This window comes from Hemibagrus wyckioides, linkage group LG13 (assembly GCF_019097595.1).
Source record: "Hemibagrus wyckioides isolate EC202008001 linkage group LG13, SWU_Hwy_1.0, whole genome shotgun sequence".
In the NCBI taxonomy this organism is placed as follows: Eukaryota; Metazoa; Chordata; class Actinopteri; order Siluriformes; family Bagridae; genus Hemibagrus; species Hemibagrus wyckioides.
The window spans coordinates 3,493,901-3,507,500 of NC_080722.1; the positions used below are offsets into that span (position 1 = coordinate 3,493,901).

A 13,600-nucleotide genomic window follows, 5' to 3' on the forward strand; every position below is an offset into this window, starting at 1 on the left:
TTTGTATTTTTATGTGTTGTCAGAATAGATATGGAGCGTTTTTACACATTTACATATCCCCTTTTGTTTAATTTAAGTTTGTTTACATGTGCAATCCTGTCGATTCTACGGTAAATTGAATTATGGATAACAGTAACAGCTTTTGACCACTAGATGTCGCTCCACTGTACAAAATGTATTAATATATTCAAACACTATTATAAAGTATATTTATATTCATATATTTCCACCAATTACCACCGATATTTTCTAACGCACTAAACATATATTTTTCAATGTTGTGAACCAATTTAACCAATATATCTAACAACATTTAATTTACTAATGAACTTTATATTTAGAGGCTTTTATGACTCTCCAGTCAATAGCCAAGAGGTAAAGTCATGGAGACACTGTTGCTAGGCAACGGGAAATACTAGACCCCGGGCTAACGATATAGCTACAAGCTAAAACGAAGCTTTTTTTCTAAATGTAAAGGCAGAGTGACAGTGAAAACTTGACCAAATTATCAGAAATGTTAACATTTCACTCAGAAATGTTGGTAAATTGCTCAAACAAAGACTCCCTGCAATGAAAATGACAATGTAATGACATTTAGCATTAGCAGCTCACAAAACTCTGAAGATTTCCGCCATTTTGGTTCACGTCAGCATTCAGTCCCAACCTGCACAACTGTGTAAATAAAAACTTACTTAAAAATAATTTTTAATTTTCATTAAAAACTTTCAACAACGAAAATGTGACAATCTGAAAATTGCAGGGAAATTAAGACGTTTAGAATTACATTTTATAAATGTAAATTATAGTTTAAAGTATTTAAAGCATAAATACGTACATAAAATAAAATGGGAAAATAATTGTGACATTTATTACACTTTTAATTTTTTTTTGTCTTTATTATTATTATTATTGTTGTTGTTGTTGTTGTTGTTGTTGTTGTTATTATTATTATTATGCTTCTCGCACTTGTCAGTATTAGAAATTAAAAAATATATATAAAATTTGTTAAATAAATGCATGCAAAAAAAAATAATTGGCAAACAAACAGACAAATAATAATTAGCCAGAAAGAGCTTAGATCTTTCATTAATTTATTAGCTTATTTTTAAATAATTAAAACAATGATTGATTACTGATTCATAATAATTTTTAAAATAATTTTCTAACCATTTTTTTCCTTGAAATATCTTCCACCTGAATTGACATCTTAGTTTATAATTCCTTTTCTTTTCTTTCTGAAAGTATTCACGTTTTTCTGCAGCAATATATATATATATATATATATATATATATATATATACACTATATTGCCAAAAGTATTCGCTCACCCATCCAAATAATCAGAATCAGGTGTTCCAATCACTTCCATGGCCACAGGTGTATAAAATCAAGCACCTAGGCATGCAGACTGTTTTTACAAACATTTGTAAAAGAATGGGTCGCTCTCAGGAGCTCAGTGAATTCCGGTGTGGAACTGTGATAGGATGCCGCCTGTGCAACAAATCCAGTCGTGAAATTTCCTCGCTCCTAAATATTCCACAGTCAACTGTCAGCTGTATTATAAGAACGTGGAAGTGTTTGGGAACGACAGCAACTCAGCCACGAAGTGGTAGGCCACGTAAACTGACGGAGCGGGGTCAGCGGATGCTGAGACGCATAGTGCGAAGAGGTTGCAGTGGTGTAAAGCACACCGCCACTGGACTCTAGAGCAGTGGAGACGCGTTTTCTGGAGTGACGAATCGCGCTTCTCCATCTGGCAATCTGATGGACGAGTCTGGGTTTGGCGGTTGCCAGGAGAACGGTACTTGTCTGACTGCATTGTGCCAAGTGTAAAGTTTGGTGGAGGGGGGATTATGGTGTGGGGTTGTTTTTCAGGAGCTGGGCTTGGCCCCTTAGTTCCAGTGAAAGGAACTCTGAATGCTTCAGCATACCAAGACATTTTGGACAATTCCATGCTCCCAACTTTGTGGGAACAGTTTGGAGCTGGCCCCTTCCTCTTCCAACATGACTGTGTACCAGTGACCAAAGCAAGGTCCATAAAGACATGGATGACAGAGTCTGGTGTGGATGAACTTGACTGGCCTGCACAGAGTCCTGACCTCAACCCGATAGAACACCTTTGGGATGAATTAGAGCGGAGACTGAGAGCCAGGCCTTCTCGTCCAACATCAGTGTGTGACCTCACAAATGCGCTTCTGGAAGAATGGTCAAAAATTCCCATAAACACACTCCTAAACCTTGTGGACAGCCTTCCCAGAAGAGTTGAAGCTGTTATAGCTGCAAAGGGTGGACCGACGTCATATTGAACCCTATGGATTAGGAATGGGATGTCACTTAAGTTCATATGCGAGTCAAGGCAGGTGAGCGAATACTTTTGGCAATATAGTGTGTATATATATATATATATATATATATATGTTATTTATATATATATATAAATTGTCAGTAAAAGCCTTGATTAATTTAAGGGATAGTCAGTAACAGCACAGATACCTAATCAAGACGAAGATGCTTTTACTTTTCTTATTAATCAGTGGACTGGAAAAAATATGGGTTTATCTTTAACCAAGATAATAAAAGAGAGGATAAAGGTAAAGAGGGCATCTGAATGACAGTGCTGTGATTCTTTAATGGATGACCTGGGTGGATAGATCACGTGATTAGATAATCAGACTTTGATCAGATATTTTATGGCTGATTCTCATTCGTCAGCAAAATGAGCAAACAAATCTTCCCACAGGATCAATCTCCAATCTCATGCACAGTGAATAACAAACCATTTTCAATTAATTGCTTCATTTATTCTGTTTCTTTTACCGAAGATGGCGCAAGTCGTTTAGCTTATAATTCCGCCCATATTATTCAATTCAATTCAATTTTATTTGTATAGCACTTTTAATAATGAACATTGTCTCAGAGCAGCTTTACAGAACATAAGCAACAAAAAGTCTTAGAAAAAAGTGTTAGACAAAATCATCCCTAGTGAGTGAGCCTGAGGCGACTGTTGGGAGGAAAAACTCCCTTAGATGGTCTGTGGAAGAAACCTTGAGAGGAACCTAAAGGACTCAAAAGGGAGACCCATCCTCATTTGGGTGACACCGAAGCGTGTGATTATATTATATTATATATATTATATTATATATTATCCTCAAAGTCCACATAGGGTCAGCATCGCTTTCATATACCCAAATCCTCATGAAGCATAATCCAGCTGGAGCTGGTCCATCTCTGGATGCCTCAGGATCCTCACAGGGTTGGCCTCGATCTACTGGAGCTGGCACAATCTCTAGATGCCTCGAGATGGCTAGAAAAAGGAACAGGTGGAAAGGAATTAGCGTAGCAAATTATCATTAGGACTGTTTAAATGCTGTTTTTTGCATGTTATTAAACTGCCACCAACTGCTTTCTTTCTTTCTTTCTTTCTTTCTTTCTTTCTTTCTTTCCTACAGGATGTAGCTCAAGGTGTGACTTTAGTTCTCAGACAGTTTTTTATGAGGCAGCTTGGTAAAAGTCATGCAAGCTGCTGCAGAATTCTGTGGAAGAGGAAGTAGCATTGAGCAACATATATATATATTTATGTTTAAGGGCCTCAAAGTGGCTAACGGTTTCCCGCTTCCCAGAAGACATTCTTGTCACAGCTGAAGTCGAAACTGAGAGAGACGTGTTGCTGAACTTGTGAGAACTGAGAAGAAGGAGAATTCACACTGAAGGACTTTTCAGAATTGTTGTAGCGAGGGGTGTGAGAGGAGTGTGTGTGTTTTTATATATATATTATGGGAGAACAATGGTGAAGTAAAAGTAATGGAGGTTCATGCCAGTGCTCCGGAGCATCCAGGTACGTCCTCTCACATACACGGATATTTCATTTTATAAGAGTCTCTAAATAAAACATGTTTATGATTGCAGATAAGGAATATAAGCTGGATAAAGGATCTGTGAGGCTGTGGACGCACCTGCCTCTTCTCTTTATCACCATCGTGCTGGTGAAAGGACTTTTGATCACAAGTGCACACTTTTGTAAGTCTGATATAAAGACTGCATCTTATTTTTTCTCTTATCACAAATCTGTTTCTCTCGAATCGTAAATCCTGGCTCTTCTTCACGAAGACTGATGCAGAGTCTTGATGGTTTCTGCCTCATATCGTCTCACAGAGCTTTTTTCTTGCTCATCAGCAATTAATACAAATTTTAAATTTATACTTCAGAACTTTTATTTTGATTTTTTTATTCCTATATTTATTTTAGTTGAATTGAGTTGAGTTAAATTGAATTGAGTTGAATTGACTTGAATTGAGTTGAATTGAATTGAGTCAAATTGAGTTGAGTTAAATTGAATTGAGTTGAATTGACTTGAATTGAATTGAGTCAAATTGAGTTGAGTTAAATTGAATTGAGTTGAGTTAAATTGAATTGAGTTGAATCGACTTGAATTGAGTTGAATTGAGTCAAATTGAGTTGAGTTAAATTGAATTGAGTTGAATTGAGTTGAATTGAATTGAGTCAAATTGAGTTGAGTTAAATTGAATTGAGTTGAGTTAAATTGAATTGAGTTGAATTGACTTGAATTGAGTTGAATTGAGTCAAATTGAGTTGAGTTAAATTGAATTGAGTTGAGTTAAATTGAGTTGAGTTGAGTTAAATTGAATTGACTTGAATTGACTTGAATTGAATTGAGTCAAATTGAGTTGTCAAATTGAATTGAATTGAGTTGAATTGAATCGAATTGAGTTGAGTTGAATTGGATAATACTGTGCAAAGTTTTTAACTTGTGTTAAAAAATAATTAAATAAAAATAATAATAAAAATTAAAATAATAAAAAAAATATATAGAGTTGAATGCAAACAATTTCACCTTAAAACAAAATATATTTATTTTTTTTATCAACAAGATGTTTATTGTGTAACAAAAAAACAAGAAAAAGAATAGAATGGTCTAATAACATATATAAAGATATAAATATATATTAATTCTTAATACGTACTTACAGATGAACCGAAATAATTCATAGTGGATTATCTGAAAAAAATAAAAGTGATAGAAAAATAGAATGTGATAGAAATATTACTTTGTACGTTTATAACCTTTTAATAACAATTCTTTAATCTGAATGTTGCCTTAATGTTTTAGATTGTTGTCTCATGGGATATATGGAACTTTCTTTCTTTCTTTTCTTTCTTTCTTTCTTTCTTTCTTTCTTTCTTTCTTTCTTTCTTTCTTTCTTTCTTTCTTTCTTTCTTTCTTTCTTTCTCTCTCTCTGTCTGTCAGTGCTGAGGGAAAATGCTGGACAATCCGGAGACGTAAAGCCGAGTGACCAAAGCCCGGATGGAGAGAAGTCACAGCTTCTTGCAGAAATCCAGAGACTCAGCGCTCTCCTGCAGAACATCACTGCAGGTACAAAACTCTGGGGTTTCACTCAAATACAAAACACTGAGAGAGACTGAGAGTTACAACACACAACAGCAACCAGATATACCATGTACCATAAAAATACCATAATATATATCATTGATATCTGTTATGCTTTGTGTATTCAATGATCCTTTGAGCTGTGGAGTTTTATCTGTCTTCTGTAAAACGCCAGTTTCAAAATTATTGGCACCCACAGCATTAATACCTAGTGAAGCCTCTCAGGTTGAGTTGATGATGATGATGATTATTATAATTATTATTTTTAGTAGTAGTAGTAGTACCTTTGCTCACACTGCCTGAGATGTGAGTCTCTTTTCTGTCCCCTGGGTCATGTAGACCCTCGATGTCATCTTTGCCTGAAGAGTTGGCACAGGTTTAGGGGTCACTGCTACTTCATCTCAGCAGGACTGGAGGGAGACCGTAACTGGGCCGAGAGCGCGGAATACTGCACCAAGCACAACGCCAGCCTGGCCGTCATTCAGGACAGAGCTGAGATGGTAAGAATATGAAGAAACAACAGAGCGAGAGGAAAGGAGGATGAATTAGTAATGACTCTTCATTTCTAGTCATATGAATCTTATTTGTAACCGGCGTGTTACACAATATAGACTAAAGTTGCGGTAGTCAGGTGTTTTTAGGGAACAATTCGTAATGTTTGACTCAGATATGAAACTCTGGTCTCTATAGAGTCTCAGGATCTGAATCAAATACAAGATTCATCAACAAGCAACCAATCAGGACAGAGTGGCATATCATTGGTCTGTTCATCTGTCAGTCATGCTTCCTGTTAAGCCCCAAAGCTCCGCCTCATCTACTAGATTTATTATTAATAAGCATATTGCAATAAATATACTTTTATGGCTTCCTGCCATATGGAGCATGCTCAACTATTCAAAAGGTTTTCCGATTAAAAAATGAGCTCAGGTTTTGATATTACAGGAGTTTATCGTCAGTCAGATAAGCAGGTTTTCAGAGACGCCGTTTCTGTGGATCGGCCTCACTGACGAACAGGAGGAAGGCGTGTGGGCGTGGTTGGATGGAACGATGTTACGAAACCACAGCTTGTGAGTATCCAAAGTTAAGTCATTTGATCTGAGATCAAGTTTGATTCATATGATCTTTTTACAATTACAATAAATCTAACGCAGAACATTTCCTTATAAGGACTTTTTTTTTAAATATAAAGCTCAGTTTCAAATCAAGGCTCTTGCTCTAATATGGTAGCTTTTCTCTAGTGGGAGCTGTATGACAAGCTCTACACATTTATAGTTAACAGATTAAATAAAAAACTTGTAAGATATTTAGCATTTATTTATGGAAGGAGTCTCCAGGTTCAGTGTTGTAGCTGCTATAAGGTATGTGAGAAAAGGACCGAGTTTGTTTCATGAGGTTGATTTACAACATTAAGTGCTTATATACAGTTTAAAAACCATGATCTGTGTTTTAACAGTAAATAAAAATGTAAAATGGTACATTCCCGAGGATCAGATGAAGGTTTTTTAGGAAAAAAAAGGATTAGTGGATTATTTTCCTAACAGGAAAGGAAATCTAATTATACTAGATATATAATTATTTAATATATTATACTTTACCAGTGGTAGGCTGTCAGGGTTTGATTTGGTGAAGGTCAGTGAAGGCCGAGGTGTGAAATGCACGGCCCGCCACTGTACTTCCTTATTCTTTATATGTTTGATTATGTATGTGTGTGTGTGTGTGTGTGTGTGTTTAGCATAAAAGTGCAGTGGGACTCTGAACACAGAGACTGTGCAGACCTGAGAGGAGACGGAAGTGTGTTTGCGTCCGTCTGCGAGTCCTACGGGCCGTGGCTGTGTGAGAAACCCATGGACCTTCAGCCGGAGATTTCCAATCAGCTCCAAAACTATTGGCACCCTTCCATTGGCTAAAATTAATATTTATATATCTTGAATATTGTGCATCATATTTTCCCAAAGTGTTTCAATGGATTGAATCATCATTCCAGGATTAATATTTGGTGAAACATCTACTGGAGGAATAAAATAACAGCAACTGAAGATCTTCCTGTGATGATGGATTCCGAGGCTTGTATATAATCCAAAGAATGAGTTCATCATGATAAAACATTGAGTTTAGGTCCATTAAGTTTTTTTTTTTTTTTTTAACTTTATTTGGATGCATGTTTTTGGGGGTCATGATCTTGCTGAAATTTCCATATATGGTCATCTTCAAACTTCCTGATCGATGCAACAAAATCTACGAGCCACAAAACAGCCCCAAAGCATCAACAATCCACTTCCATGTTTTCCGGAACACTTGATAGCTTTTCCTTTTGTATATAGTCCTCTTTTTTTTCTTTTTTTTTTACTAAAACTGATGATCGTATTCCTGGATAAAACATTTGCTTTGGTTCTCAGTTCAAGTGAGACATGATGAAGACTCAGAGCTCCATTTGACAGCGAATAACGTGTCTCGGATGTACGTGAGCAATGAATCAGGATGAAGTCACGTATTAAAACCTGTTTTTATTTTCTGTATGATGAAATCCTGAAATCATGTCAGCGTCTAAATCCCATGATTTTCCTCTGTAAAAGAAGTCAAGAACTGCATTCTTTTTAGAAAAAGAGCAATTTTATTAAAGTCTAAAAAGAAAGTCTTTACATGTACATATCTTATTCTTATTCTAGCTTCATTAATTAATGCAAAAATATATGAAAAGATTGATAATATGCACTGAAATGCTATTGGTTGATAAGAAAGCAAACAGATTTCTAATAAAAAACAAAATTATCAGTTCTCCTCTGCTAGGAAAAATATGATTTTTTTTCAAAAGATTTCTATGGATATAATAAGAAAACATGCTGAAGACATAATCTGTGTGAAATAAAGTGCGGTTTAGCAGCAAATTACAGTACTAAATGAACACAGATAGAAAGACTACAGTACAGTGCTATACAATACGTCATAAATATATTAAATAATGCTACTCTGTTATAATCTATGCCGAATTAAGTGCAAGTGTTCAGTCTGACGGAAAAGAAGTGCTTCATTTAGCGCCGTTGTCTTCAGGAGAGGATAAGGTCATGACAGTCCTGCCGTCCAGCGGGGCGAAGAGAGGGTAGAGCTTCCCGCGGAAATGCCCCGTGAAGGTGAAGATGTGTGATTTGTTCTCCACGTTGTAGAAAGAGATCTGGCCCTCCTCGTAGTCGATGTATATTCCCATCTTCTTGGGCACCAGCATGAGAGGCAGCGGTGTCTCGGGGTCCGTGCAGGCGTAGAACTGTCGTGTACTCCTCCACAGCGTCCAGTATCCTTTCGAAGGCTTCATGGGGAAGCGGCCTTGCCTCTTAGACGTCGCGGTAGTGACTCCGACTCTCCAGTAGCCGTTGTTTGCTAAATCCACTTCCCAGTAGCTGCGGCCTCTAGTGTAGCCCGCCCAGCCCAGGACACACGGCCAGCCGTCGAAGCGCTGAGGGCTGTACGGCATGTCGGCTTCCTCCAGAGCTTCCTGAACCTTCTTCTGGTCTTCTGAGAGCAGCAGCCAGGGGTGAGCCGTCAGCGGGTCAAGGATAACGTCGACTGGGATGCGGAGAGAACAGAGTGGAAGTTAGTGTCAGGTTTAAATGATATCTAGAATTTATTACTGTCTCTTTTTTTTAGATCTTATACCTGAAGCGCTGGTGATCCAGTTCCACACTAGAAAATACGAAACACAAATGATTACTCAGATGAAGGCAGACATACTGTATTTACACTGAAATTATTTACAATATCTGATGAAACTTACCAGAGTTGGGGATGTACTGTTGTGTCCCTGTTTTAGAAAACAAGAAACAGTTTGGTTTCAATAATCACTCAACAAAAAACACGTATCTCTAAAGCTTTAAACACACACAAATTCCCCAGTGTGGCTAATGGGTTGCTTATGTGTTGCTTAGTGGTTGCTAAGGTGTTCCAAGTGGTTGCTAGGATGCTGAAAGGCCATTTCAGGTGTTACTAAAATTTTGATAGGTGGCTAAGTAGGTTTGCTTGGTTTCTAATTTGGTTGACACATAATCTTTATGAAAGTGGTTTTCTTAATATTTCTCAGACATTCATGTGGTCATTACATATACACACATCATTAAATAATCATAAATAATATGAAAGTCTTTTATTTTCTCACCCGCTTCCCAGGATCGCTGCTTCGCCAAAAGCCACAGCTGAGAAACCACGTCCTGAATTATCAACAAAAAAAACACAAAACACAAGAGCATGTAAGAATTTTTGATGATTAAACAATTCAGATATTGGTTCATGTTTTGTTGTAAATGATCTGCGTGATTAACCAAGCGAATATTCTGCAGATTATCGTATCTCCTTCATGCACACAGGTCACACACGGTCAGTGTCATATCGTATTGTATTAAAGATCTCGCTCATCTTCCATGCAGAAAAAACCTCAGCACTGAACTTCACCCAGAGTTTCCTGGCACTCAGGATCGAGCTTATCCTATCCTAATCACCTCAATATACTGACAAACATCTGACTAAACCTCAAACTAAATTCACTCAGCTTCACACACACACACACAGACACACACACACACACACAGACACACACACACACCATAGTGTATAACCTTATGCAGTTCTATGGAAAACTCCATTGTACAATTTATCTATAACAATTATCACGAAAAAGTGGAAAATAAAATGATATAATAATATTTAATAAACAAAATAAAATAATAAAAGAAAGAAATTATATACACACTATTAAACAGCTGTTTTTTCTAAATGCTTAACTATTATAAATACAGTTAAATCTAATTCAATTATTTATTTAGGATTAATTTATTTAATATTAAATAATTCAACTGTTTATTTGTTCTTTCTTTATTTAATAAATGAAAAAAACAATTAATAAAAAAAAAATTGCGAATTGCTCACAATTGTACATATTAACTGGATAACATTTTCTTCTTCGTTCGAAATCATTCCAATAATTAAAACTAGATGTTTATTATTTTTTAAAAATGTTTTCTTATTTATTTATTGAATTCAACTGTTTTATTTAAACAACCTTATTTTATCTGAGAGAGGAAACCTTTCAACAGATTTAATTTTTTTTTATCATAAATATTTTTAAAAAATTGCACATAAATGTTATGCTAACAAAATATCCTGAACTTTTTATTTTTGTAGATTATTATAAATACATTTTTATGAGAAGGTTTGAGAATATTTAGTGTTTTACACATGTTAAGCTTTACATTTTTTATTCTATTGGTAGTTCATTTAAATTTTTAAGAAATATATGCTTAACATTTTTTGACTATTTCCAGGGATAAATATTTTTTAATAATCTTAAATCTAGATGAATTTGACGATATTTGTTACAGTCTTTTTCTTGTCAGTAAAGTGAATTTTCTTCAAAGGGTGCACAAACGTTTGCACTCGCGTGTTAATTGTCTAAAAAGCTCCTCGGTATTTCCAGCACTTGATCTGACCTTGCTGTCGTCCGTCAGTAAGGACCAGGTGATGAACTCGAGCAGCGGCATCAAAGAAACGAGCCTCTTCTTCTTCAGCCCCAGCAGACGGAGCATCTGGGCCAGCTCGTTTCCCAGCATGCCACAGCTCTGTGGGGGAAGAAAACGACCCATAAACAATTTGCCAGGTTAAAGAAAGAAAGAGCAGCTTTGTTGTGGTGCTTTGTAAAGATGCCAAAAGCAGTTGATTGGTGAATTATTGATTAACTCGGTGTGTAGGTTAAAAGTTTATTTCTTGAATCTCGCTCACCTCAGAGACACTCTGCAGCTCTTTGGCCCACTCCATGACCCTCTGCTGAACTTCTTCTGCATGCTCCTCCTTCTTCTGCTCATCATCCTCACTGCACTTGAACCTCTCCTGCAGCCACGGGCTCTCTTTAGATACCTAACACACATCAACATCAGGATTTTTCCACTAAGAGTCGTAGGTAAAGCACACGGAATGACATAAAGACATGAGAAGTGAAGCTGGGGCTGATTTCCTTATAGCCCAGACTGTACATTCATCCAGCCAATCAGTGACAGCTGTGTGATTTGCTCTCCATTAGCAAAGATTTGTTTTTTTCATTCTATTTGCATGCATCAGAATTGCATGAACCCTATCAGTGTGTGAGCATGAGGGTGTGTGTGTGTGTGTGTGTAGTAATTTGCCCTATGTCATTGATGACGCCTCTTGATCTTATTCATTGCTCAACTCTGTCGAAATGTGTAAAAGATTTGACAGATTTCAGTCTTGACTCATCGCTCGTTCTGACCTTGTCGACGCTCTTGAGTTCATCAGCCCACTGCAGGATGAGTTTGCGGCTCTCCTCCAGGCTGCGCTCGGTTCGAGGGTCGTCATGACGACCTGAAGCACCTGAAGCACATTCCTCAGCACCATCGCTTCCCTTTAACACACACATATAGCTATGTTACTCTGGTGATATTGGTTTCTTTTTCCAGGAATGTGAAAGTCTAGCCTCACACTTTCTTCTCTCTCTCTCTCTCTCTCTCTCTCTCTCTCTCTCTCTCTCTCTTGCTCTCTCTCTCACTCACATTTTGCATTTTTAGCATTTTAGAATGACTATGCATTTATATTGTGGGTGCTTCGACTTTATAAAATTCAGTTTTATTTTTTTATAATATAATAAAGGTAATTTAATCCGCCTCGTTTCTCTGTTTTTCTGTCTGTCTGTCCCTCTCTCTCTCTCTCTTTCGCTCTCTCTGTCTCTGTCTCTCTCTCTCTCTCTCTCTCTCTCTCTATAAAACGTGCCTCTGTGCATGTAATTTCAGTTACTCAGGATTTACAGAGAACTCAGTAAATGACACAATCAGTATTCGTGGCAGTTACACAGTCACCTGCTCGTAAATCAGGGCACAGTGTTTCCAGTGAAACGGCTTATCAGCCTCTGATAAACACTGCAAGTGTGAGACTGCACGCAAGCCATAAATTCTAATAACGTTATTATTGTAAACTGTATTAACCTTACAGCTACAAAATAACAGTAATGATAAATGTTATAGAAATGCCGTTCACTCTGTATCAGCTTTATCAGGATTTTTTTAAATATACATGAATGTTATTAGTCATGTTAAATATATATAAATCTTCATTAAGGGCTTCTGCTGTTATACAGTAACAGCCTCTTTTATATCCTCTTTACATTTTACACCCGGAAACCATAAGAAATGCAAACTTTTTCAATTGTAGCTAGGATATAAAATGACCAAGCGATGACTGACCTAACCATTAAACATTTATAGGCACATAGAGTGCATAAAGATCTGTCAGTTAGGGATCTCCCGTAGGAGTCGTACACTTTCAGTCACCAGGTCAAACAGAGAAATAAGGAAACAAGGAAGTGAGTGAGGGAAAAACCCATGTCGTACAAAATCAGCATAAACCTTCATAAACATTTCTCTGTTTATTGTCTCATCACTCATTAAAGTCATTACTTGGGGTCTTTCTGCCTCACTCACCTTACAGACTTGTGCCACCTGTAGTTTCCAGTTGTTGAGGAAGTTGATGCACTCCTGCAGGCTGCGGAGGTCTTTCAGGCTGTGCTGATGGTGTCTTTGCTACAGCAAACACAGAAAGTCAGATATATAGATTGGAGAGGATCATATAGTGTATATGTCTGATTTTATATTCATTAATAAAGTCACTCACTATTCAACATGCTCTTTATTTAGATCTTCAAACCTGCTTTTTGTCTCTAATTTATTTCTAATCAAGCTTAGTCTAAACCTTTGAGACTCTGGGATCTTTGTAGATCTCTAGGGTTCAACAGGATCACCACAGAACTCCGTCCAGAACCACAGACCGTGTGCAATACCGTTCAAAAGTGCCTTCAGGGCTACTGAGACCCTACCTTTATGGGCGCCTATGGGACCTCAGTTCGCCTGCAAGTACCGGAATGGAATCCCCCTGTAAGTATCCATATGGACATACAGTACTACTGAGACGCTAGAGTACCTTTATAGACCCAGACAGGACTACTGAGACCCTAGAGTACCTTTATGGACCCCTACAGGACTACTGAGGCCCTAGAGTATCTTTATTGACCCCTACAGGACTACTGAGGCCCTAGAGTATCTTTATTGACCCCTACAGAACTACTGAGGCCCTAGAGTACCTTTATGGATGCCTACAGGACTACTGAGGCCCTAGAGTACCTTTATGGACTCCTACAGGACTACTGAG

At 37.2% G+C, this 13,600-nt stretch overlaps 2 protein-coding genes across 2 annotated transcripts in view; one reads left to right on the forward strand and one right to left on the reverse strand.

Annotated features, from left to right (window-relative positions):
• The first annotated feature begins 3,607 nt into the window (after positions 1-3,607).
• LOC131363278 (CD209 antigen-like protein C) lies at positions 3,608-7,904 on the forward strand. The gene is made up of 6 exons (XM_058405635.1): positions 3,608-3,835; positions 3,907-4,017; positions 5,267-5,392; positions 5,747-5,907; positions 6,350-6,474; positions 7,140-7,904. Exons 1-6 carry the CDS (start codon positions 3,802-3,804, stop codon positions 7,312-7,314), a joined length of 732 nt encoding a protein of 243 aa, XP_058261618.1. The 5' UTR covers positions 3,608-3,801; the 3' UTR covers positions 7,315-7,904.
• A 203-nt stretch (positions 7,905-8,107) lies between these two features.
• The window catches only part of si:dkey-219e21.2 (E3 ubiquitin-protein ligase TRIM39), a 7,352-nt gene continuing 1,859 nt past the window's right edge, over positions 8,108-13,600 (reverse strand). Inside the window, exons 4-11 of the mRNA XM_058405634.1 lie at positions 12,877-12,975; positions 11,673-11,804; positions 11,168-11,302; positions 10,879-11,007; positions 9,552-9,603; positions 9,174-9,200; positions 9,056-9,082; positions 8,108-8,965 (exon numbers count right to left, since the gene is read on the reverse strand). Of these exons, the coding sequence (XP_058261617.1) occupies positions 8,433-8,965; positions 9,056-9,082; positions 9,174-9,200; positions 9,552-9,603; positions 10,879-11,007; positions 11,168-11,302; positions 11,673-11,804; positions 12,877-12,975 (1,134 nt within the window). The 3' untranslated portion in view covers positions 8,108-8,432. The remainder of the gene's footprint in view (positions 8,966-9,055; positions 9,083-9,173; positions 9,201-9,551; positions 9,604-10,878; positions 11,008-11,167; positions 11,303-11,672; positions 11,805-12,876; positions 12,976-13,600) is intronic.

Bases quoted from the DNA above. Each gene is read 5' to 3' on its own strand.
- LOC131363278 (XM_058405635.1), top strand. From the start codon at position 3,802: ATGGAGGTTCATGCCAGTGCTCCGGAGCATCCAG. The intron at 4,018-5,266 runs GTAAGTCTGATA...TCTGTCTGTCAG, and splicing joins GATCACAAGTGCACACTTTT to TGCTGAGGGAAAATGCTGGA. The intron at 5,393-5,746 runs GTACAAAACTCT...TGGGTCATGTAG, and splicing joins CCTGCAGAACATCACTGCAG to ACCCTCGATGTCATCTTTGC.